This window comes from Patiria miniata, unplaced genomic scaffold (genome assembly GCF_015706575.1).
Source record: "Patiria miniata isolate m_02_andy unplaced genomic scaffold, ASM1570657v1 HiC_scaffold_3, whole genome shotgun sequence".
Classification (NCBI taxonomy): Eukaryota; Metazoa; Echinodermata; class Asteroidea; order Valvatida; family Asterinidae; genus Patiria; species Patiria miniata.
The window spans coordinates 15,995,830-16,021,909 of NW_024037069.1; the positions used below are offsets into that span (position 1 = coordinate 15,995,830).

At 40.6% G+C, this 26,080-nt stretch overlaps 1 protein-coding gene across 4 annotated transcripts in view; it reads left to right on the top strand.

Moving 5' to 3' along the window:
- The window catches only part of LOC119737019, a 48,173-nt gene that overhangs the window by 4,956 nt on the left and 17,137 nt on the right, over positions 1-26,080 (top strand). The window contains exons 2-22 of one of the 4 annotated variants that reach the window (XM_038211082.1): positions 2,162-2,322; positions 3,020-3,141; positions 3,268-3,321; positions 4,277-4,303; positions 4,605-4,708; positions 5,480-5,750; positions 6,386-6,543; positions 6,598-6,801; positions 7,638-7,748; positions 8,390-8,500; positions 11,950-12,010; positions 14,589-14,769; positions 15,709-15,974; positions 16,335-16,465; positions 17,440-17,593; positions 18,179-18,511; positions 19,262-19,633; positions 20,260-20,385; positions 21,273-21,629; positions 22,316-22,438; positions 24,515-24,618. In XM_038211082.1, coding sequence (XP_038067010.1) covers positions 2,162-2,322; positions 3,020-3,141; positions 3,268-3,321; positions 4,277-4,303; positions 4,605-4,708; positions 5,480-5,750; positions 6,386-6,543; positions 6,598-6,801; positions 7,638-7,748; positions 8,390-8,500; positions 11,950-12,010; positions 14,589-14,769; positions 15,709-15,974; positions 16,335-16,465; positions 17,440-17,593; positions 18,179-18,511; positions 19,262-19,633; positions 20,260-20,385; positions 21,273-21,629; positions 22,316-22,438; positions 24,515-24,618 — 3,531 coding nt within the window. Of the gene's footprint in view, positions 1-2,161; positions 2,323-3,019; positions 3,142-3,267; positions 3,322-4,276; positions 4,304-4,604; positions 4,709-5,479; positions 5,751-6,385; positions 6,802-7,637; positions 7,749-8,389; positions 8,501-11,949; positions 12,011-14,588; positions 14,770-15,708; positions 15,975-16,334; positions 16,466-17,439; positions 17,594-18,178; positions 18,512-19,261; positions 19,634-20,259; positions 20,386-21,272; positions 21,630-22,315; positions 22,439-24,514; positions 24,619-26,080 lie in introns of all 4 variants that reach the window. The other 3 variants (XM_038211081.1, XM_038211083.1, XM_038211084.1) reach the window with 3 other exon arrangements.

Sequence of the window (26,080 nt, forward strand, 5' to 3'; positions counted from 1 at the left end):
GATGAAATTTCTGCCTTTAACTTTTTACTTTTGTCACGATTGGGTGCAGACAACATGTCAAAGCCCATATTTCTAATAAGTGTAACTACGTTTTGCTCAAGTAGGGTGTCATGTATCAATTTGTCAACACTGCCACTGGTCAAAAGTTTGGTCTGTAATCTTTGTGAATAGAAAGGTTACAACTTTCAACTATAATAACATGTCTTTTTAAAATTTTATTTCGACTATTGTTATTTATTATCAGCGGTCTCGGTCTCGGTCTCGGACCATATTGGTCTCGGTCTCGGTCCGCCTTGAAGGGGCTGGTCTCGGTCTCGGTCTCGGTCTCGAATCTTCAGGTCTCGGTCTTGGTCTTGGTCTCGGACTATCCGGTCTCGACTACAACACTGGTGTCTGGATGTATTGTTCTTTCATGTAGTGATGGGAATTGAACACAATTTTGACAAGTAAAGAGACAGTGTAGAAGCAGTACAATAGAGACAAAAACCGGACAAATTGCGGAGACAATTAAATAAGTGAAACCTAAGTGGTAGATCCAGCAGGGGGCTGTGGGTTGAATGCCCCAATCCCGATTTGTTGATTAGCCTTTTTAGGCTCTCCCATAGACGTTCAGAGCATACTGAACGGAATGTCGAGTTTATACCTTATAGTTCTTTGCAGAACCATTCTCTTAGTTTGACAAATTATTCCCACATGGTGTTTCCGCAAACTGTTCTTTAGCCTTTTTCCTTTTTTTTTTATAAACACCCCGCCCCCTTTTCAAGTCTGTCTTTATTGTGGTTTGAGAATGCTGTTATTATATTGCTTGCAGATGAATGAACATTCAACTTGTTTGGGATCATTTGCTTTTCATGCATGTTTTTTGTTCCTTTCTAATAATAACATCACTCAAAATCAATGTTCCAAACCTAACCTGTTGCCTGTTGAACTTGAAGTTTCAGTTCAGTGGTGCCCTTTTTGAGAACATAGTGAAAGATCATGAAACAACCTTGATGATCATGAAACACAATTTCGGATGATCAATACATGTAGCTCAAATTTATTTCCAGAAATTCGTTAAGTTCACTGATTATCAGAATTAATCTACGCTTCTTGATTTCTTCTAAATGGCAGTGAGCCAAGTTTTACAAGCCAGACATGTCTGTCGCCATATTTATTTCAGTATTTTTTATTGTATTGTGCCCCTAGGCCCGATTACCCAATAGGCACAGTAGGCACTGTGCCTAGGGCCTATGAAAATTTTTAGGGCCTATGAAAATTTCGGGGCCTACGAAAATACCACAGTGTGCCATAAAACACATAAAGGTCTACCCACCCACAACCATAGGCAGAGAAAAGTTTTTAAACAGTTTTTGATTTCACTAACTGCATGCTGTACAGCATGTTGTTCCATAGCACAGTGCCAACCATGGGCGACGATCAGGAGAGACAGGGGACATGTCGTTTTGCCCCTTCCCGACTACATTGTATTTTCGTCCCCGAATAAAAAATTTGTAGCCTATTCTGTAGCTCAGAAGAGTTGGTTCAATGATTCCAAACTCGAAAATGATGTTTGAATGATGATCTTTTGAAAATTTGGTTAAAAGTGGTCAGAAATTGTCTCAGATCGCACCACAGAGTGTCTAGAATCCAATCAAATTTTTGGGGCCCTTTATAAAGTGGGCCCCAAACTCCACGCCATTTAGGCTTTGCACTCGCTTTCTGATCAAGATACACATGTATGTACCACCCACTGTTGAGAAGCAAATGACGCCCTTAATTGGTGCCAACAGGCTTTAAGAGCTAGGACCATGCAAAACCAGTTTAATTGCCCTAGCTTTATTTGTGTAGTGCTATTAATTGTACACTAATAACATCAACACGAATTGGTGGCAGTGCCTAGGGCGAGGCAGGGCCTCTGGTGCCTAGGGCCTACGAAACACTTAATCCGGGCTTGGTGCCCGGGCTTGGTACTGCACATGTATGCCCCCCCCCCCCCAAATGCCTGGCGCTATAGTGACGTTGCTGAAGCCAGAGAGAATAATAACTGTACAAGTTATTTAGAACCAATCTTATCTTTGTGATAATCATGTGATAGGGTACTATGCCTTTAAACTTATTTAATTTCTCCGTTGATACACTATCTTCCCCTGTCTTATTTTGTATTTGTTCATCTCCACAGTCTGTTCGTCCACATGCTCAGAGGGGCCAAGAAAACTACGGTTTTGAGAGGGATTACGACCCCCACTACGACCACTACTACAACCGACCGTACTACATCTCGGGTAACAACGGAGAGAGTCGGTCACAAAGGACTACATCAAGATACTCTGACTCCAACAGGTAACAAAAAAGATAATCATATTGTTATGGAAATTTGTTCTGAATAATAGCTCATACAATTGGACCAAGGCAATATGTTTTTTTTTCATCATGGAGCTATATACAGTACGTCCGTAAAATATGCCTGTTTGACTTTTTTTGAAATAACTACAAAACCACAAGGTCAATTTGAAATTTTTGGTTGTGCAGATATACACATGTACTCCTAAACCTTGGCCTCAACCCCTATGAGTTTCATTCAATTTCAGTCACGCTTCACTTCACAAGTATCAATTGATCACAACAACGTTTGTTGATGCTGTGACCAAGTTCCCGCCTTGTTCAATTTCAGTATTGTGTTAATTAAGTAAGCTGTGCGAAATCCTTCGTGTTTTTTATATAAAAAGTAATGATATCAGTAATTTGTTATATATATGTAAATTATAGTTTTCATTTAATCAAAATTAAAAATATATATAAAATGAAATTGTGATTATTTTGGGATTAATTGGGATTGACCTGTGATTTGCTTGTGATTGATTTGTGATTGATTTGTGATTGACTTGTGATTGATTTGTGATTGACTTGTGGTTGACTTGTTATTGATTTTTTGATGACCTCTAGACAAAGCATAATTGTGGCAAATGATTCAATTGGTGTTAAATCACTGATGTGAACTTCACAGAACGACTTGTTCTTGTTTTTTCCCCACCTGCAGACATGTGCCAATACCCAAGGCAAACCGACGGAGCTTCATATACTGGCTTCTCGCGATTTTGTCCGTTCTTGCCGTGCTTCTTCTTGTCGCCCTGGCTATCTTTGTTGTTATTTATGTACTTGGTGAGTATCAGTAAATGTCAAGGGTCATGGGTTCAAATGTTGTTTTCATAGTTTTTGGTTTCCTGTGTTTCTTGAGTAATTTTTTAGTTTAATCTTTGTGGTTTTTTTGTTTTTCTTAAATCAAAGATCTCCAGAGAAACAACTCGACAACGTTGACCATAGCACCAACTCAGCGTCCAGGTAAATTTGGTTTAGAAACATTGCTAAGCAAGCGTGTGTAGGCCTAAGCTGCTTGGAAGAGTCTACCAAGAATGTACACAAGTCTGTCAAGATAACTATTTCCCAGCAGCATGGTATTTCATAGTAACCTGCTTGTTCAGGATATAATCGATAGTAAATTCTGCTAACTGTAGAGTTCACTGTGGATGAATGTATTTGCATTTATTTCAATTTATTCTGGTACTGATAAAACACATCACTGATCTTTTACAATAATGAAAGAGTTGCATGAAAGCGCATTATATCCGGGGGGGGGGGGGGGGGGGGGGGGCAACCAGGACCGCAGCACATAATATAACTTTCCAAACTTCCATTTTCACAAAAGGCAACATTTTCCAGCCAACTTCCTATACAGCCAAACGCCACAAATACCGATTCACATGAGTCATTACAACAGTATGTGCACGATATTTCTTGCCGAATCATTGTATGTTTCAATACTCTTGGGTGTGCACTTGAGCGTGAATTGTACAACAATAGGCCGTTGCCGTGCACAACGGCCAATTCAAGATCGACATGTACATGTACGTTCCGCCTCCACAGACTTTACAGAGTTTACTGTATGTGTGTGCAAAAGGCATGAGGGATAAGGATGTTTATATGTCATCCGGAGGCGAGTCGAGGCAATCTTGACGTCTCAACCTGTCAGCCATGCTTGTGTATAAAAACAGCCAGTGCATGTCATCACGCCCTCCGACATGAACTGGTTAAAAATAGTCATGGAAGTAACTTGCAGTCTATTTGCAACTTATGAATTGTGGGCAGCAAGATGTAAAAAATAGCTTTCTGGAAAGGATGGGGCGCAGGTTTTCATCCAAATTCTAGCCTGATTACAGTTTTCGGCCTAAGATGATTTCACAATTTAATTAAATGTACAATGAAATTTGCATGTAATCTTAATCTCGTTATCTTTCAGGATTTACAACGCAAGCCCCTCCAGCAGGTAGGTCCGCATTAATAAACTGAAGTTTAAAGTTGGAGAGTAAATAATTCATGAGATTCAAAAGTGGGGTATTTTCTAGATTGATGAAAAAATTGCTTCAAGTTAATTTAAATGAAGGTTGAATGGAAATGTGATGATACGTGAAACCAAATTTCCTCTCTTTCAGTTGTCTGCTGTATATTTCAACCCAGAAAACCACCGATACCAAATTGCACACAGTGTCTTGAATCAAACCAAGAGAAAACTTTGTTCACTCCTGTTTTACAAAAACAATATTTGTCTTTGATATTCTATTTTTCAGTGAAGGTTAATGTTGCCATGAAGTTGAATCAGCTATTTTTGCCGGCTTACAATGACCCTCAGTCCCAACAGTATATGGATCTGGCAGCCAGTATTAGTGCTTCTGTAAGTTCGAGGTTTTTTTAAATTAACTAGCTGGTTTATTTGAGTAAGATCTTCAGCATTTCATCATTCATGGGTAAAATTAAACTGTTTTATTTCAGTCACTTGTTTCATTCATAGCTGAGATTCGTTATTTTGCTTTAGCTTTTAAAATGTTATCACATTGGTAGGAATAAGCATATATCGTAATTACATGAACTGTTTCTCATAAAAAAACACATTTTTTTCTTAATAGTCGCTGCCAAATAATAATAACTCTTCTTGTGTTTCTCCTGTAAAAATTTGGTTTATTGAAAAGTAACAGTATTATAAATGGGTTTCACTCTATTATCAAGTGTAATCAAGGCAAATGTAAGCCACTAAATTACAGATTGTGTTTTGCAGATTGTAAAGAAGTACTTCATAGCGGGTACCGCATAGTTGATGCGGTACCGCATAGTTGATGCGGTACCCGCTGCTATGTACATGTACATCAGATTCGAACCAGCCAACCGAACCCGTTAGCTTGGTGGTCGAGTGGTAAGACATCTGCACTAGAAAGCAGGAGGTCATGGGTTCGAGTCCCATCCGAGTGATTTTTTCCAACTTTCACTCGGGAGGTAACGCACTGAGTGTGCAGTGTTTAAACGTCGGTGAAGGACAAGACCTAATTTGATTTACATCATCCCGATGCAAAATTCCATCTTATAAGAAGTACCTGCTTGATTTTCAAAGTTATGTTTTCTTGTGTCTGACGTTCTAATACTTCATGGTCTTTTTATTTCCTGTGGATAGATGGCTAATGCCTTCCTGACGAGTGACCTGAGGGACAGTTACATTGAGACAAATGTCAACGGTTTCAGCAGTGGGAGTGTAGATGTCAGCGTCACGATCTCATTCACTCAGGCCATTGTGATTTTGACACCGACGGCGGAGCCAAACAGCGGGACGTCCGTGGAATCGCTCGTTGGGACGAAAGTTGAAATCACCATCACCACGGCAATAGACAGCAATGCCTGCTGCCAAGGCCTTGACATTGATGTAAATACAGTGGAAGTCACACAAGGTATGTTGCAACTGTTCGCACCATCATTGAACTGAATTAACCTTTTGTTTTAAGCACTTTGATCATAGCTCCGTGCACAAGTAAACCCAAAACTGTAAGAACAGGAAAGTTGGGGGAGACCCAGAGTTGTAATGGATTGAGTCAGTGACTCAAGTCCGACCCGAGTCACAGTTTTTGGTGACTCGACTGGAGTCCCTAAGGGTAAATGGCTCTACTCAACTTGAGTCCCTTTATTACTTGTTTTTTACTTTTTGATAAAAAAAAATTTAAAAAAAAAAGATAATAAAAATGAAGACTCGACTCGTACAAAGGTTAATAAGACTCGGGTCCCAAAAATAACAGCAAAACTTTGCGAAAAGTAGTTGCTTTCACTTTTGGTGCAAAATTTATATGTTCACGCCACTTTGCGAATACAGTACGGTACAGCGGCCGATTGTGTACCAACAAACAACGTGTCACAGGAAACAATTCACATGAAAACAATTCACATACATCCCTATGTGAATTATTTTCGTTTGCCGAAAGAACACAGAATTTTAAAACGGTGGTTGTGTTTTAAAAATCCTGAAACTTGAAAAGTGCATAAGTGATTTGAATGACTTCTGTACTAAAAGAAAGCTAATTATTTTTATCAGTGGTCATAGAAACATCGCCGACCTCACGTCCGAGTGTCCCACCAACAGCTCCACCCCAACAGCCCACCCCCACCCCTGATGTCCCTTCAGTGGCCCCACCCCTCACTGCTGCACCACCTACCCAGATGCCGGAGCCTGTCGCTACTACAGAATCAGCGGTTGAAGCTTCCACTGCCAAACCTGGTCCTGATCCTGTCCCGACCACAGCAGAGGTTGAAGCTTCCACCGCCAAACCTGGTCCCGATCCTGTACTGACCACGGCAGAGATTGTCATGACAACAGAGAAAGTCATCCCTCCGACCACAGCACCAGTAATTCCTGCGACGACAGAGGGAGCCATCGCTGTTACACCGACAGAAATGGCACCTGCCCAAACGACAACACCCGAAGCCCCTGCTTCTACCACTAAAACTAAGGTAAATTGTTAGGCCTAAAGTGGCCTTTTCTCGGATTGCTTCCTTGCCCTGAAGAAATATTCACTGCAACATTTTGGATTGATATTTGTATTTTCTGGATCCAATGAAGCAAATTGCAAGGACATTTTTAACTTGGTAATCTTCCATTTATCCATTTGAAAGAGCTTGTCATTACAGCTCTTTGTTTTAATTGGACTCGGTTTACAAATAATACATGTACAGGGTGAGTATAAAAAAACGCATCCCAAATGGCAGGACCACTTTTTGAATGAAGTTTTGCCTGTAGCACTTTCAATATCTAGGATATGAAAAAGCCCAGTTATTAAGCTTTTTTTAGTACAAGAATCATTCAGATCACTCATGTACTTTTGCAGTTAAGGCATTTTGAACACGGATACACATTTTAAAGTGCATTCCATGGATCACAAAAAAGGAAGTGTTCATTCAGCAAAACGAAAACAATTCTCATAGGGATGCATGTGAATTGGTTTTGTTTTGCGGAAAGAACACATACCCTTTTTGTGATCCGTTGAAAGAAGTTTAAAACAGTGTTTGTGTTCAAAATGCTGTAACTTGAAAAGTACATGAGTGATTTGAATGATTCATGTACTAAAAGAAAGCTCATTAATTGGGTGTTTTATCCTAGATTTTGAAAGTGCTACAGGCAAATTATCATTCGAAAAAATGGTCCTGCCATTTAGGCTTGGGTTTTTTACTCACTCTGTATTGTGATAAAATCTAGTTATTGCCATCCTGTGCCGGCATAAGTTAAGAGTTATGACCAAAAAACCAAAGAAATTTTATGGATATTTTGGACTGGTTTTTGGATCATCCAGGAAACAACACCAGTTGTTGCCATGACTACTGAGGAGAGCCTTGTTGACACAACAGCTGTCGGTAATCCTGAGACATCTACCCCTGCAGTTCCGTCTGCAACAGCAACTGAAGTATAAACTTAAGATTTTGTTCTAGGTGTAGGGATGTCTTTTTGTCGGTGGATCGGGAACATGAGCTTTTCTTGTCTTTTCCGGAAACTGACACTTTTCTTCATATCAAGCCTGTATTTAGAGAGTTTTCATTTGACACTGCACATAAGAAAAGCAAAAACAAAAGCAAAACGAAAACATTTCTCATAGGGATGCATGTGAATTGGTTTTGGTTTGCGGAAAGAACACATATCATTTTTGTGATCTGTTGAAAGAAGTTTAAAATGGTGTTTGTGTTCAAAATGCTGTAACTTGAAAAGTACATGAGTGATTTTAATGATTCGTGTACTAAAAGAAAGCTCATTAATTGGGTGTTTTATCCTAGATTTTGAAAGTGCTACAGGCAAATTATCATTCGAAAAAGTGGTCCTGCCATTTAGGCTTGGGTTTTTTTACTCACTCTGTATTGTGATAAAATCTAGTTATTGTCATCCTGTGCTGGCATAAGTTAAGAGTTAAGTATCATTTCATAGCCTTTTTTAAACCAGAAAATAGAACCTAAGTCAGACAAAATATTGCCATACAGAGCTCCACCTATTTAGATCAAATGACCAAATGATAAAATGTTATGGATATTTTGGACTGGTTTTTGGATCATCCAGGAAACAACACCAGTTGTTGCCATGACTACTGAGGAGAGCCTTGTTGACACAACAGCTGTCGGTAATCCTGTGACGTCTACCCCTGTAGTTCCGTCTGCAACAGCAACTGAAGTATAAACTTTAGATTTTGTACTAGGTGTAGGGATGTCTTTTTGTCGGTGGATCGGGAACCTGAAGCTTTTCTTGTCTTTTCTGGAAACTGACACTTTTCTTCGTATCAAGCCTGTATTTAGAGAGTTTTCATTTGACACTGCACATAAGAAGCTGTGGTACGTGGTCCAATTGTGGTGAATTTATTATTATTTTTTTTTGTCCTTATTTTGGCTTCCTGAAAACCTATAAATGTTAAGCCTGAATACGAGCCTGGGCATACCTTAAATTATGTGACTTTGCTGCCTTTCTGCTTCGGAGGGAAACAACTGCTTAATTTGATCAATTGTTTGTACCCTAACTTTTTAGAAGACTTCTATATGTTTTGTACATGATCTTCAATTGTGGACCTTTGAGAATTGGGGACCCTATGGGCTCCGTGGGCCAATAAAAGAGGGCACGTTTTTGAGAGATCTGTGGACGTGCGAAGTGCAACTACCTGAATATGCCAAAGTTATACGCCACAGCGTCTTCGCGTGAGCGTCAGGCGTCGTTGGCACGCGAATACGTTCGATGGTCCCCCAGACTAATCCTTGCCCCCAATAACTTTGGATCTTTCCTAATGCGCAGTGGATGGACCAGGAACCCATCTAGGTCTCCCCAAACTCTCCTTTTCTGGCCGTTGAAGGGGTGCACGGAGCCTTTGTCCTCTATTGTCCCCTATTGAATGCAGAAACAAACTCACACACACACTTTGTGGCTGAATTAACACACCAATTTTTTTGCATGAGCACCTTGAAAAACACACACACTGCATGCTGACAAGCCAATTTAGTATTTCATTGGCCTATAGTTATAAGAATACATTAATTGTATCTGAGATGGGTAAAAAAGTTATTTTCAAATTATATACAATCCTATAGCGTGGTTTTTGTAGTTTTGTTTTTATCACACTTACCGGCAAAATGTCAGATTTCTTGCCGTTGACGACAAAAGGTTTCATGCTTTTCTGCAGTATGTTCCCAAAAAATTGTCCTTCCGACTATTTTTGAAATAATTAAAAACCATGAAGTCAATTTTGAAAATGCTTGATTCTGCAGATACTCTTATCCTTGGACTAAACTCCTATGAGTTTCATTTAATTTAAGTCACACATCACCACACAATTGTCAATTGAACGCAACAACATTTTTGGACGCTGTTACCAAGTTCCTTGCCAATAATCAATTTCAGAGCTGTGTAATGTAAGCTCTATAAAATCATGCATGTCATGAAGAGGGCTACAGTTGGGATTAGAATTGTTGCCTGGCAAGACCTCAGTTTAATGCTCCGCATAGGCTTATGCTTTATATTACTGCTCATTAACTGCTGTAAAGCTATTTGATCTGCAAAGCTCATTAAATTGCTTAATCTTGACAATGCAAATCTGCTAAACAAAATTACCTAGTTATAGCTAATGCATAAAGCTAATTTTGGGTTAAGGGTATAATTTAAAATAGTTTACCAAGCAACTGCTAGGGTTTGAAAGAATTAATTTGCAATTAACTTTATTTCCATACTTACGTCTCCAGAGTTGTAAGTCATTTTTTTCCCAAGTGAAGTCAAGTCCCAAGTCAAATTTTAGCAAGTCAAGTTAAGTCTCAAGTCAATTTTTTCCAAGTCAAGTCAAGTCTCGAGTCAATTGTTCACAAGTCAAGTCAAGCCAAGTCAATTTTTTTTCAAGTCAAGTCCAGTCTCGAGTCATTAAAAAAAAGTATTACATGCACATACTACGTAACAGGAACCAGTTTATGTGTTCGACGACAGAGCCATACTAGAGATGGGAATTGGGTTTATCAAAGCGTTCATCATGTAAGGAGATTTATAAAACTTTTCTTCTCTCAAACACCTTATTTAGTATCTAAAGAGTCGAAAAACGCATTTTGATATAATATTTTCAAACTTGTTCCATCATGTTGAATGTTTGAAGGACGTCTTGACAAAATGTCTTTCCGAAAGTGTTCGTTTAATGCATGATGTGAATTTTTGTGTTCTATATGGTGGATTGGGGGTAGCAGCCCTTTTCCAGTCGTTTAATTCCTAGTTGCGTTAAGCATGCTTACAGTAATATGTACCTGTAGCCTATGGTCTCTATGGAGTGACCGCTCTATGACAACGGTTGGTACTCAGACTACGCACGGCACAAACTTCACCATAACACACGCAGTGGTGCTAGTCATGTCGTGTGTGGCAGGCTCAGGATGCCCAGCTATCGCGTGCTGGTTGCTAATTCGCTATGAAGGCCTATATCAATGATTCTTTTTTAAACCGATTATGCTATTGCGCACGTACGCCCAGAGGTTTGTGTTTTTTGGGTAACTTTAAGAAACGTGTTAATGTCAGCAAGTTCAAATTTATTCAAGTCAAGTCAAGTCTCAAGTCCTTTTTCCCCAAGTCAAGTCAAGTCTCAAGTAAAAAAAATTTCGACTCGGGCGAGTCCAACTCGAGTCCAACTCGAGTCCAACTCGAGTCCGAGTCAGCGACTCGAGTCAACATCACTGTACCTCGCTTTCCATTTAACATATGTCCAACTCGTGAATAAAGCCTATTAGCAGCTGGAAGTTTGAGAACAGAAATCTATTGACTGGTCATGTTCAAATTATCAATGATTGTTTAGTAATGACAGACATACCGGATTTTGCCAGTACAAATATATTGTATCAGCCTACTCATAGTAAATTAAAGGCTTTTGTATTGTAAACTGAATATACTGGTGAATGGATTCAAATTATCAAATTATGTTTTTTATATGAAGTACCAAATAGATAGACGCGCATGCCTATCCCTTCATTGGCAAAGGGGGATTTCCTATACAAGTTTCGCTTGCATTCAACTTTAAAAAAACATTGAGCATGCAATGCTTGCAATGTACTGCCTATTGGGGTGAAGGGCAATACCATGTTTGTATATCTGTGCTGTACTGAACAAATATAATTCCAATAATTTCCCCACTAACAATTTGTATATATTTTTTTCAGAATAAGAAAGAAAGAAAGAAACAAACAAACAAACACTTTTTACGCTCTGAAATTTAATTTGTCTTCCAAATTTTTTTTACCGTTTAGGCCTATTTGCTTTTTGTAATGATTGATGTACATGCACAATGAATACAGCATGGATAACCAAAGAATTGGGAAAATTCTAATTTAAGATTTTAAAGTTATTTTATCTGCTTTTTAAATTGTCTTCCATGGTAAGTTCTTATTAATTTCAGAACTTTTCTAATGTCAAATAATATTGGCAGTTTAAATTGAAAATGTATTTCTTAATAAGGTTCCACAACCAAAAACAAACAAATGTTGTTAAATTCTTTTAAAGTCATTCTGCTACTTAAACATATCTTATGTTTGTCCATGATGTATTTTTTTTGCCAATTATGCCGATTTTCTAGGTGATTAAAATTGCCACTCTTTGTTTGGTCTGGTTAACAGATGATCATGACTACTGCCTCTCTTGAGACCACCACGGAAGAGGTGACAACAGCTGAACCAAGTGAGTCTTGATCCAATTCAAAAGACCTTACGCGTACTCGCATAGTGACTATCTTAGATAAATGTCAGAGACATTGTACACGTATCTTCTCATTCTGCAAGTGTTATCACGCCTTGCCCTGTAATGTCTCATCTTTAGAATTCAGCCATCGTCATAATGCGATCAGGTCGTCCTCAACTGACGCCTTCTCAGGAGACTCTGATTGTCACATTCCATGCATCCTTGTCTAGCACAACGTCCTCATGCTCAGCGGTATCTTGAATAGCCAACACTCCTCCGGGCTATTTTTGGATTTCTGTTTTTCACACCAGACAAAAAAAAAAGACCAGACCACTGTGGATTATTTACTATTGTGTTAAAGTAGTATAGTCTATATACAGGGTGAGTCAAAAAAAGCAGAACCCAAACCCCAAAAAATATATTTCATTTAAAAAAAAATATGTAGCACCAAAAATAATAATGACTGGAAAGCCAATTTCATAAGCTGCTTTTAGATGAAAAAATTACTGAAATTGCTCAATCCGTTCAAAGAATATCACCATTTAAACGCAATGACCCTAAAACCAGTCTCGCCCAAAAAACCCAATTTATTGTGTGTTTTGACTGTTTGCAACAACAAAGAAAATGACACAGAATACTTGTTTCAACAACTGTCACCAACTGTATACACAATATCTTTAATAACAACCCTGGTTAGGCAAACAATATGATTTATAAAATCTACTTTCTTTAAAAGGCTTGCCTTCAAAAGGATTTTGTTGAATATTTTTAAAGCTTAAACTGAGATTTTATCGCTGGTGATGTTTGAAGACAATGTGACGACGACGATCCTTGCAATTGCATATTTGGACGAGACAGGTTTTAAGGTCATTGTGTTTAAATGGTGATATTGTTTGAACGGATTGACCAATTTCAGTAATGTTTTCATCTAAAAGTAGCTATTGAAATTGGCTTTCCAGTCATTATTATTTTTGGTGCTACATTTTTTTTAAAATATGAAATATAATTTTTGGGGTTTGGGTTCCGCTTTTTTGACTCACCCTGTATATGACAGACCTCATTGTGGAGAACAAGATGTGTTACAAGGTTGTGCGGTTCCTTCACACTTCTTGTCCCTTTGTGACACGGTTCTCTCTAGTCAACACACTTTTTGTCGCTGATGACTCTACCGTCACCCATGCTATTAACTCTTTTTGAAATGTTCCTTGAGAGTGGTTACATAATTCCTTTTGTTATGGTTAACATGTTCTGGACAGGGTTTAAAGATTTTCCTTGGCCAATGTTGTGTGTCTGCCACACCAGCTTTTGCCTTGGGGCTAGTATTTAAGTAAAGGGCAGAGCTACTCAGCTAGTGCCAGTGGATTTTAAAAATGGCATAATGGATACACTGAAAACATTCCTAAGGTACCAGTCCCAGTGAACATGATATGTGTAGAAAGACTTTCCGTTTGAAACGACATTTGACAGACTAAGGTCACCTAGGCCAAAGGAGCAACAAAAGATTTTTTTCTGTAATTTTGCAAAGGCACGGGTACACAAACAGTGCCTGCAGTATGTACATGTACGCTTGCCAACGCTTGCCATGTACAAATAATGTTCCCATTCGACATGCACAAAAACTCATACATTGCAATAACATTGAACAGCGACCTGCCTGTTTGACAATTCTGATTCCCGTATGAAATTAATTCTGGAAAAAAGTCCTGTGAAACTGCTTTCTAAACTTGAGGCATTCTGGAAAAGATGAGACAACTGGGCAGAGGTGGAAATGAAAGTTTGCAAGTATTATGAAAGAAATTAAAATTCTCCTTACAATATTGTTTGTTGCACTTCAATTGGATAGTCCATTGATAAGTTATGGCTTAATTTCACAACATCGACATGTCAAAAAAGAAAACTACTGAGAGAAAAACCTTTAAAGTCTTAAATTAGCCAACTGTTATTACTCAAAAAATATTCCCCAATTTGTATACTATTTCTTAAAAATATTTGCAAAAACATCAATTCCATTTTTCTGCGCATTTGCATTTTCCTCGTTCTGTCTCATTTTGCCAGAATGCCTCACAAATGTCAAAATCATGGAATCATAATATCTTGAAATGAAATAGAAAACGAAATATAAGGATATTAAACAACAGCAACAACAAACATTCTGACTTCTCTGAGAGATGTGCCAATGACACTAAAATAATGACCATCTGAGGAGTGTTGATCCCAAAACAACTCTTCGAATCCACAGTGGCACATCCGGGGGGTGGGGGGGGGGGGCCTTCGTTGTCACCAAATTTTTTTTTTTCTTGTAATTTTCGTTTTTAGTCCCACGATTTGACCTTGCAATGTGATATGAATGTGGCCTATTTTCGAGTAGTATAACAGGGGTGTACGTGGCGCCACCAACGTCAAAATAGTCTGCCTCCCCCCAAAAAAATTTCAAATTTCTTTTCTGGGACAAAAAGTTTGAGCAAAATTTTTTGAAAAATAAATTTAAGTGTGAGCCCCTCCCCCAAGCCAAATCCTGGGTGTGCCACTGAATCCAGCTGACAACCTGTACTATTTTGTGTTTCATTTCTCTGTGCAGGTGTATTGAACCCGCCACAATGTGGCCTATCCAGTCAGCCCCCTCCATCACCCCCTGGTGCTACCCCTACAGCTCCAGGTACGTGGCCGTGGGTCGGGTCCTTCAGGTACCGCACCGGCCACTACTGCGGGGCGACACTACTGAGCCATGACTGGGCGGTGACCTCAGTCACCTGCCTCGGGTAAGAATGGAATGAAGCCCCGCCCATCTTTGGTTTGTGACCCAGTTTGATGGAGTTAACCACCTGACCAAAAGTCATGATACAGTTGGTCAGGGCACACTTTGTGATTGACAGGCAGGAAGTCGTGTTTACTGTACTCCCAAGGACAATGCTTTGTGTTTTCCTTTGTCCCTGTAATATAACACTCTCCCATAGACTAAGCACCCAACTTACTACAGAGGACCGTTTTGAACAAAAGACCCAACTCCCGAGGACTGAAAGGCCCCTCGGGGGTTATGTAGAACATACAGGAATGCTCCATTTTACTCACACAGTGTAATTCACAATCAGCCATTTCATTTTTAATTTTTTTTTATAAGCATGGTATGCTGAGTACTGTTTGTGACAAAAAGCACAAGCTTAATGCTCGTGTACGTGGGATGGGAACACATGACTCTCTGCTTGGTATTGCTCAACCACATAGCTACGGGTTATGCCTTTCATGACATAATTTTTTTTAGGTATTTGTGTTTCAAGTGTGCGTGTGCTATAAAGACTTTGTATTGAGTGTGTAACTACTACTTCTAAAGAAAATGTGTCCCCTCTCACGGTCAAAGATTCATATGACATTAAAAATATTGAATGATGTGTAGATCAGGGATGTAGTCGGCTTCATCCCAAGTCCATCACAAGTTCAGTCACAAGTAAATCACAGGTCCATGCAAACAAGACAAAGGAGTAACTTTGTTAAAGCTCATTTGAATAGCTTTGTGAGTTGAATTGGGACTGGAGGACTTGTGATGGACTCGACTGCATCCCAGGTGTAGATTGATGTAGGACAGACCATTATTGTTTCCGTGGTGTGTTGTTCTTTCTTACAAAAATCAAATGGTCATTTAATAACAGTTCCTGGGTCTACACAGTTCGTTACAACTTTTTCTGTGTATATATCAATTTCAGGACAAGCGGTTTGTTCATGTCGATAGTCTTTGGTGACGTCACAAGCTCCTACAGCCAATCCGTTGTCCACGTGGAACGGGAAATTGAAAGAGTTTACCCCCATCCGGGTTTCAATCCGGCTACCTACGACAACGACATAGCGTTTATTAAAATGGCGCAACCCGTGGTGTACAGCGATGGCGTGGGACCAGTGTGTTTTGAAGCAGGGAGCAGTTCTGCTTCCACTTACGGCAGTTGCTATATAGCTGGATGGTCCTCTTTGGTCGGTAAGCATGCATTGCGATGACTATATACCTCGACCAAGCCCCTTATAACTGGCTTTGAACCAGATGTAGCGCACAACAGCTAGAAATCACATTTCATTTTCTTTTTCTTAATCATAAATGTCATAACTTGAAGTACTTTTGGAATCACTTGAAGAGCAGAGATTGTGCCCAAGTACAGCCCTGAGTATCAGGGGGGCCAAAGTACCAACTAGGTGGGCCCACTACTGTAAAAATACAAAAATACACAAGTACGGCTTTTGCCGTTGGAGGGGGGGGGGGGGCAACTGCTCGCCAAGAAGGGCCTGCCCTAGTATTCCATCATATCAGTTTACTGATTGAAAAATTCTTGGTGATTTACAGGTGTACAAGAAAACCTGAAGACGGCATTGGCCTCCAGCATTGCTGACGGTCCGTGCCCTGAGTCTGAGCTGCCCGTGGACCTCACTGACAAATTCATCTGTGCCGAGTTTGCCAATGCTGATGGTTGCATTGTAAGTAAAATTACAGACAGTAGCAATTACTAAAAAGGAGGTGGAAAGAGGGAAGGTTAGCTCCAGGGTAGTTAGCCTTGCGTAATGATCAACATGCTGAATGTGCTCTCTGCATGCACACTGCCAGGGGCGGTGGAACACTTTTCAAATTGGGGGGCAACACCAGAAAAAAGGGGCACCTACCGTCGGTGTGAAAGTGGAGGAAAAGTATGGTCATGTTCATTTCGCTGTAAACCTATATGACGAGGAAGAAATTACGAATACGTTGTTTATCTTGCTCTTTACCTAGTTATGTAAAGAGACCATTATCATTCATCGTGAGAGGAGCACTTTTGATTTTGATTGGCCAGTTCAGTGACCATCTTCTTTGTGTAAAGAGCATTATCAATTTTTAAGGGGCCAGTTTTCCATTTTGAGCGGGGGCTCAATTTTAATGTTGGGAGCCGGGCACTAATTGTGCTTTCGAGGGCCAGTTTTCCATCTCGAGAAGTTATCGTGAGAGGAGCACTGTTGTTTCCGATGGCCAATTTTCCATCTCGAGAGGGGCACAATCTTATTATTGTGAGAGGGATGTGCTTTCGAGGGGTATTTTTCCATCTCGAGAAGGTGACCAATCTTGATAATGCGAGAAGGGTACTTGCGTTTTTGAGGGGCGGTTTTGCATTACAAGAGAGGAGACAATTTTGTTTGTGGCGCAATCATGTGCTTTCATACATATGCGTTTGAGGGGCAGTTTTGCTTTCATCTCGAGGGGCACATCTATAGCTGCAAGAGGGACACTTTTGTTGGCCTGGGAAAATCTGAGGGGCAAGTGCCCCTCTCCTTTCCCCCCTAGTTCCGTCGCCCCTGCACACCACCACTTGCGCATTGGCAAGTTTTAAATGACCATTCTAGACTAATGAAATTGATGTATCCAAGACACTAAAATTAAAGTATCCAAGACACTAAAACATACTTTTTTGCGTACCCTACAGGGTGACTTGGCCACTGGTTTGATGTGTCAGAATAATATGACGGGGGTTTGGACTCTCGTCGGTATGATTGACTCCACCTCTGATGATTGCCGAAAGGTCTCCTTTCTTAAAGTGTCCAGTTACTTTGACGTGGCATCGTCAATTGTCAACGGTGGTAAGAACTAACTTCTTTTCTTGCCAGACTGTCCAGATGTCAAAACCAGGATGCATTCTTCATGACACGGAAACAACGGATCTGTATTGTATTTGAATCAAATGAAAATCTATAACTTTAAAAGTAAAACTTGTCTATTCTAGATCCCATGTGCATTGTCTTATTTCTCTTCTTCCGATAATCTTACAAAACTTAAAAATTCTTTATTTTGCCTATGACTTCATCAAAGTGCATTGCTCAAAAAAAATGAGCAAAATAGTTAATGACAGTGATTGATTTGCATTACATTTAAAATTGCTTTGAAATGTTCCTGAAAAAGTTCATTAAATTTATTATAATTTGCTACGTGTCTTCTATGCTTTTGTGCTGAATAACTTGTCATTATGCAAATCTTGGGAAATTTCTCTTGTTTTTTTGCATCTGATGAAGAAGTTGTTGCTCCAAATTCTTATGATATAGTTTGGATTTTAGTTTTTAAAGTGCTAATTTTATTATTTTTTTTATCTTGATTTCACAAGTTTTCTTGCGAAAAAAAGTGTGACACTTAAAACGTTCCTCTTTTTGATTGATTTTTTTTACCTCCAGCCCCCGAGTACCAGTGTGACCCGATTGCAGTCCCACAATGCACCGCTGCCCTGTCCTACTCTTCCACTTACCCAACTACCCAGTCCGCAGCGACCGATGTCATGAGTGCAGCCGAGTCATTTGGTCTGAGCTGCCACAGCCTCGTCAGTACCGTCCTGTGCACGGCCCTCTTGCCTGAGTGCCGGAGCAATGGCGCCGGACTAACTTTGTGTAGGCAGACATGCGAAGAGGTAAACGGCGCCTGTACTGACCTGCTCAACCACTTGGCGTTATCCCTGGAGTGTGAATCATACCCTATGGGCTTAACGAGTGAATCAGGATTATGTGAAAGTGGTAGGTACTAGCTTGAAATACCGTATAGGTTCTTTTGTTCTTGTATTCGTCATCAAAGTAATTATGGTATTTCGGGCAATTGGCACATCAACAGTATTTTCTTTGCTAATTTTTGCGATTTTATTACTTATTTGTATATAGGCTCACACATCCAGATGTTGTTGTAGATACGTGACAAACCACCGCTGCAATATCTCGCCACCGCGTGAGGTCGTATCGGTACAAACTGCCGGAAATGTCCTGGGGAATCTTGTAGCGACTTTGTAATGCGAGCGCACCTAGTGTTAAGCCCAATATACGCGGCGCGAATTCAAAAACCTTCACAGTACACGGTAGTTCCGAACCAAACTCTTAAATTTCTTCCATTAATTTAACAGACAAGATGCAGCAAGACTTTTGTACAGCATTGGGCAGTTCTCTTGTGGTATATGGACTGTACCTGCCTGCAGAAGTGGTGCATGCACACTAGTTTCCCCCATATTTCAGGGGGAGATTCCCCAGATGTTGTTGCTGGGTGATAGCTGTTTGTCTTGAGGGTTATTGCGGCCGGCGGGTTATCGCGTATCAGACCACAACAATGTCTTAATTGCCCCCACACCGAGTTTCACAGGAAGCCTGTCATATACTACTCTTATGAATTTTATTTGCGTAAAATCTCCTGTTGGTGAATTTTTAATCCATGTTGAATATTGTCAAACGTGCCTCTAATAATGAAAGTGCCCAATTTTTTACACTCCTTGTGTTTTTCAGGACAAGACTACTCGTGTGGAAATCGTAGCATTTCACTGCCGGCCGTCTTTGACTACGTGACCCTCTCCTCTCCCAATCACCCCAACCCCTACCCCAACAGCGCTGACTGCGTCTGGATCGTTACGGCCCCACAAGACAGCTACATGGTCATCAAGTTCCTCTCGCTGGACATAGAGACCTGCTGCGATACGTTATCCATCGGAGAGGGAAATGATGTGGAGGACAGGACCAGCATCCACAAACAGCTGTACGGTAACACCCTCCCCATGCTCATGGTGATTCCTAGCTCTGTCGTGTGGCTGAGGTTCCAGTCTGATTATGAAACTCAGAAGCAGGGCTTCCAGGCCGAGGTTCAAGCCTTAGAAAACACTGGTGGGTATAGCTCGTAGATATAGGGTTTCTCCTACATTTTTGCTGTGCTCTTTAGACATAGAACAAAACCTAGGATTGGTGACATTAACCTGGTCGCACTGGGATTATTTTGACATTGACCGGACCCAGGCTTGTTTTTAACGAACCTCGATGCCAGGTTCAGGCCGTCATCTCCTGGAAGCACACCCTGATATTTCCGGCCTCGCTCGCTGCGAGCGGGTCGCTTGTTGAGTGTATATCCGTTGTCCGTTCCGAATACCGCAAAACCTTTGCGTGTACATACACGTCATCCGACGTGAACTGGATAATTCGTAATCCTGAGTTGCAATTTGACTTGTGACTTGCCTTCTGATGGACTTGACAAAAGCTCTGTTCTGAAAAGAGCCGGAGTATTCATCACATATTTTTTCTCAAAACCATTTCTCTTGTAACGTTACTCACTTTACTTGGTACTTCCCCAAAACCCCCAAACTCTCCAAAGTTGTACCTTTCACCCTATGTGAAGCCTCAGATCGCATCAATGATTTTGACAATATTTGTACAGAGTATGATAGTCAGTACATGATCCAAAGCTCATCACAAATTTAAGGCATGTCCTCACTTTCCCTGCCAACATTTCTGACCAGGTCTAGCCAGTTTCTGTTCTGACGTGTCCTCTTTCCAATGCTCTGACGGGATGTCCTGTATTCCATATCGGTGGCGCTGCGATGGCTTCCAGGATTGTGTACTCAACCAGGATGAATCGTGTCGAGGTAATTAACACCGGAAAGTTATATTCACTGTCATATCCCGATAGCTATGCCCATTGTTTGATACCATAACTCTTTCATAGCTATTGACCCCATTCATTAGCTTCACTGGAGTGTTGTTACCTCGTGGTTAGGGGCATCGGATTTGTGGTCTGCGGATAATTCTGCAGGTTGTGGGTTCGAGTCCAGCCTGGGGTCATGGTGCCTGTGCCCTTGGGCAAGGCACTTTGTCACTCATTGCTTCTCTCCATCCAGGAGTAAATGGGTACCTGTGAGGCCAGAGATGGTTATTGTGATTGAATTATAACTTCCTTGTGCCTAACAGGCAACATCGAGCTGTATACTCCCCAGGGAGCTGAGATGGTATTTGGTATGTTTCATATGGGCCCAGTAATCAGGGGTAATAATAGTGCAGTGCCTTGAGCACCAGTCCTGGTGGATATAGGTGAGCTTTATAAATACCCACTATATTATCCTTATCTTTTGTGAAAATAGTCAACTAGAAGTTGAAATTCTGGAATTGAAGAAATGCTAAAATACCCATTGACCTTGCCTGGGAGATGTGGTTCCACTTTGGGCAAGTTTACTATACCTAATATTTCCTACAATTTTGTTTTTTGCAACATTTGCAAATTTACAATTTCATAGTTTCATTTTTCATTACCTTTTCAATGTTTTCTTTAAAAATCTTTTCCTTTTTCAGATTTTCATAATTTTCCTATTTTTGCCCCTGAAATGCTCCTTAAATTTAATAAAAAGAGTTTTAATTTGCAAAATGATTTAAGCCTCGGCCCAAATCAAGCACAGTACCTTGTTGCTTTGGATTCATATTTTTCCCTGCGAACTTTGTGAAAACCTTGTTCTTTCTCTGATTTTTGACAACAATTCAGTATTTGTCCAACAATTCTTCCTGGGCGTTGATACGGAGCAGCAGATCACGTCACCGGGCTACACCACAACGGGATACCATAACGGCGCCAGCCACACATACCTTCTTAGCACTGTATCCGGCAGCAAACTCCTCATCAATTGGGACGGCTTCTACACGGAAAAGGGCTACGATTTCTTGGAAGTGGGCGATGGCCTAGACCCAGCGGATAAGTCCACGCTGTTCTTTCGTTGGGACGGAAACGAGCTGCCGCCGACGCTGCTCTCCAATGGCAACGAGATGTGGATTTTGTTCACAAGTGACAATGTTTATAATGACCGCGGTTTTGATCTGGTCGTCTTTGATGTTGATGGCTCAGGTAAAAAAAGAAGAAATAAATAATTAGAAAAATAACATGAAACAGGGTTTCCAACAGGAACACTGCAGTAATCTTCCTTTCACTTTTGAGCAAAACTTGCTTGTTTAGTAATTTTGCTTTTGTTTGATCAATGGCAGATGATCAGGATTCTGTTAAAGAGAATACATGTAAAAATCGTATTCAGGTTTTCGCATGTATGGTGCTATGGGCTCCATGCACGAGTACCCCATCAACGGCCAGAAAAGGAGAGTTGAGATGAGCTAGTCTTTGAGACCATCGCAAGTTAAATTCGAACGTTATTCGAATAACTTTTTCACAATCTGGAAATCGTGCATACTTCATGCGCAAACTAGTACAGTATGTGCATGCTGTGTGTCCAGTCACGGAGCTCTCAAAGAGATAAAAACACACCCTCTTTCGTTGGTGCAAGGAGCCCATAGTACCCACAACTATATTTTTATTCTGAGTGTAAAAAAACCCAAAACACCTTCGCATTAGCGCCATATGTCGTTGGCAATGCATTCGAATGTCCTTTCTCGGCGGATCTCCCGCGACTCTCTCTTTATAACCATTGAGGGGGTACTTCTTCACGGAACCCATAGCGCATACTGTCCCACAATGCAGCACAAGATATATATCACTGCACATGTCCAGATGCAGTCATCTTTTGTTTTTCCTTTTGGCAGAGTCCTTTGACTGCCAGAACCATCAGTTTGACTGCGGCCATTCGGTGTGTATCCCCAAAAGCAAACAGTGTGATGGAGCAACAGAGTGTGTCGACGGAGCAGATGAAGCTGGTTGTGTGACACGTAAGCTTGTCTGTTAATTGTTCTCAATTTTTTTTAAAAGTTAACAGATGCCATATGCGTTTGTTGTAATTTCATGAAATGGACCGATATAAGGGCTACTAATTTGTCGGGTGCGCCACGAAGTGATGTAATAATAATAATAATAATATAGTACCGAAGTCTTATATAGCGCATGTATCTACCAAAAAGGTACTCAAGGAGCTGGATGTCTATTGTTAGAGATGGTTAACTGAAGTATATGAGAAATATGAGACCCATTATGTAGCACCTTTATAATGGTTTACAAGGTGCTGCGGCGCACATTGCAGCCACTGCCAGAAACACCGGGGCAAAACCCTTCTCTTAGCGATAAGTGTAACTGGGTTCTTTAACGTGCATTACACAACACACGGGACCTACGGCTTAATGTCCCATCTGAAGGACGAAGCAATAGTGGTAAAGTGTCTTGCTCAAGAGCTAAAGAACCAGGTGCTTGTTTCATGTATGTATCATGTATGGACTTTGTGCACACGATACATATCACTTCATGGTGAAACCGGCAGATTTGTAGCAGACATCAATCCACTGAGCTGTGTCCAATGTTTTATGTCCATTGGTGCCGGAAAAACATTAAAAAAATTGCTGTTCATTTTCAACTGTCAAAATGCAGATTGTTGAATCTGTTATAGAAACTATTAGTCACAGTGGGTGCCCAAGTGCCAGCTCTAGTAATGAGAAAGTAATGCACATATGCACCTAGTATACCCAAGCATACATTATGAAGTCAACAGCTGGCTTGCAACAATTTAACGGAGGTGGTTCGTTTTCAGTGATGGTTAGGTCCTAACCAGTGTTAGTAACTGATACAACAGTCCTCATTTCTTGAGAATGACCGCATAAGGCTCAAGGATCTCATATACGGCAGTCTTGCTGTTGCATGTGGCAATTTTTGGCCACTTGCGTACTACTGTCTGTGGAACGCTGCGCAACAAACTTACAAACGATTTAACGAAACTTGGCATAGCTGCTCAACATTTTAAATAATATCAAACATCTTGGACTAGGATATTAGCAGCATTTACGACGGCTGTTTGTGTTTGAATTTTTTCTGTCGAGAAATTATCGTTGCATGAAATCACCTCAGCCCGCCATTTTGAAATTAATTTGTCTGACTTTCTTCAGAATCGTGCGGCAACTTTTAAAAAATCTGTCAAGAGTAAAATAGTAACTTGATGTACCTCAAACACAAAGCTGTGAGTGTCTTGTTTTAACCTTTATAAGTTGTGCAATGGCAGGCTCCATGAGGAAAACGGTTTTCTTGTAAAACAGGTCATTATCAGTCGCTACCCCGAAACTTACGCCACCTAAAATGATTGTGCAAGTTACGCCACAATTTATTGGGCAAGCCGAAGACTTACGCACTGGGAGAATTTCGTGAAATGTGTCATAAGTGAAATGTTGCGTGGTGTGAAATGATTTATGTTGCGCAGCTTAATGCAATCAATGTGGCGCAAGTGCAGTTGTGCCATTGTGTAAGGTTTCGTGAAATTGGCTGCTGTAATTTTGATGATTTCTATGTTTGGGTTTTTTTGTAATCCTTACTATAATTCCAGGAATCGCTGGCTGTCTGTCTGTCTGTATTTCGATTATCTCTAGAACCGGGCACCGTATGAAGTTGAAAATTGGCGGGTATATTGCTTGGGACCACAGAATGCAGTGCCAAGTTGGAAGTTGTTTGGACGAGTGGTTCTCGAAAAAGCTGCAAAAAAAGCAGCATTTTCTGAGCCTCAATGTGGTAGATTATATAGCCCAGAACACGCACAGTCCTTTTCAATTGTGCGTCATGTATAAGCTAAAGCGTGCATGCTAAATTATCACAACAATGGAAAAAGCATGGGCACACACATTGTAGGGCGTTCGTTGTCCAGAGCATGCAACATCTGAGACAAACAAAAGTTAGCATACACAAATTCCATAGGGTTGTCTAAGGGGCGTGGCTAACTCCCAAACGGCGATAGGTCATTTTCGGGATGAAAACCAAAAAAATAGAATAGTCTCAAATGTGATTTCATCCACTCTCCTTTGCTTTATATGCAGTGACCCTATCAGGCGCCATGATACTTCTGGTTCCATTTACGAGTGAGCTTGAGAACCTAACCTCAACAGAATATGTGGGACTCAGCCAGAATTTCACAAATGCCGTGAGTATACACACTCTAAGAATGCCTGTCAATTGCACTACCAAGACATATACACGAGGAGGGTGCATTCAAAAAATGCTTGAGTGATATTTAAAAAAGGACAAAATCTGAATGAAAAAAAACCCCAAAATTGCATTGGTCACAGTTCACTTGAATAGCTTGTGACTTGAATAGAGGCTGAAGGACTCGTGTGGACTTGTGTGGACTTGTGATTGTCTTGTGCGGACTTGTGTGGACTCGTGATTGTCTTGTGTGGACTTGTGTGGACTCGTGATTGTCTTGTGTGGACTCGTGATTGTCTTGTGTGGACTTGTAATTGTCTTGTGTGGACTCATTATTGTCTTGTGTTGACTTGTAATTGTCTTGTGTGGACTTGTCTGGACTTGTCTGGACTCGTGATTGTCTTGTGTGGACTTAATTGTATGGACTTGTATGGTTGTCTTGTGTGCATGGATTTGTGATCAGCTTGTGAGAACTTGTGATTGACTTGTGATTGACCTGTGGGGACTTGTGTGGACTCGTGATTGTCTTGTGTGGACTTGTGTGGACTCGTGATTGTCTTGTGTGGACTTGTGTGGATTCATGATTGTCTTGTGGGAACATGTGATTGACTTGTGATTGACCTGTGGGGACTTGTGTGGACTCCTGGTTGTCTTGTGTGGACTTGTGTGGACTCGATCTTTATTGTCTTTTGTGGACTTGTGGACGTGGACTTGTGTGGACTTGTGTGGACTCTTGATTGTCTTGTGTGGACTTGTGTGGATTCGTGTTTGTCTTGTGGGAACTAGTGATTGACTTGTGATTGACCTGTGGGGACTTAATTATGTGGGCTTGTGTAAGTGGCTAATGGGCAGAATAAGCCAGTTTGGTATTCTAAAATAGTCTGGTGCGGCATAGCAAAATTCGAACTGCGGCAGATAATGCACACAATTGGACGTGGTTACCAAATCTGCATTCCGTGCAATTTTTCATGCAATTGAAAAGAGATGGAACTTTCGTTCGCAGAAAAGTTTGACACCCTAAGACACCTAAAAACACTTCGCTGTCCAAATTTGTTTCGCAAAATGTTACACTGCAGAACGCGATGATCTCTTCAATTTTGCTGGTACCCCGCTATGCTTTTGCACGCATACGATGACATTTTTATCCTGAAAGAAAAATCGGCAAGTATTGATGTGCACATGCGCAGTTGGAATACCAAACTCGCTTATTGTGATTTGACTTGCGATTGACTTGTGAGGACTTGTGATTGATTTCCGTCAACCTGACTTTTCTGATACAGTTTGCAAAAGGAATAATCAGTGAATGATTGTATAAAGCTCTCTTGCACCAAGTTGTATCAGCAAAATGTACAAGTCGTGTGAAATCTCAAGTACTGCTGATATAAGATTTTGTTTAAAGCTATAGTCCATCATTTGCAGCCATCCGAAAAAGTAACTGGCGTATTATTGTTGAAAAACAT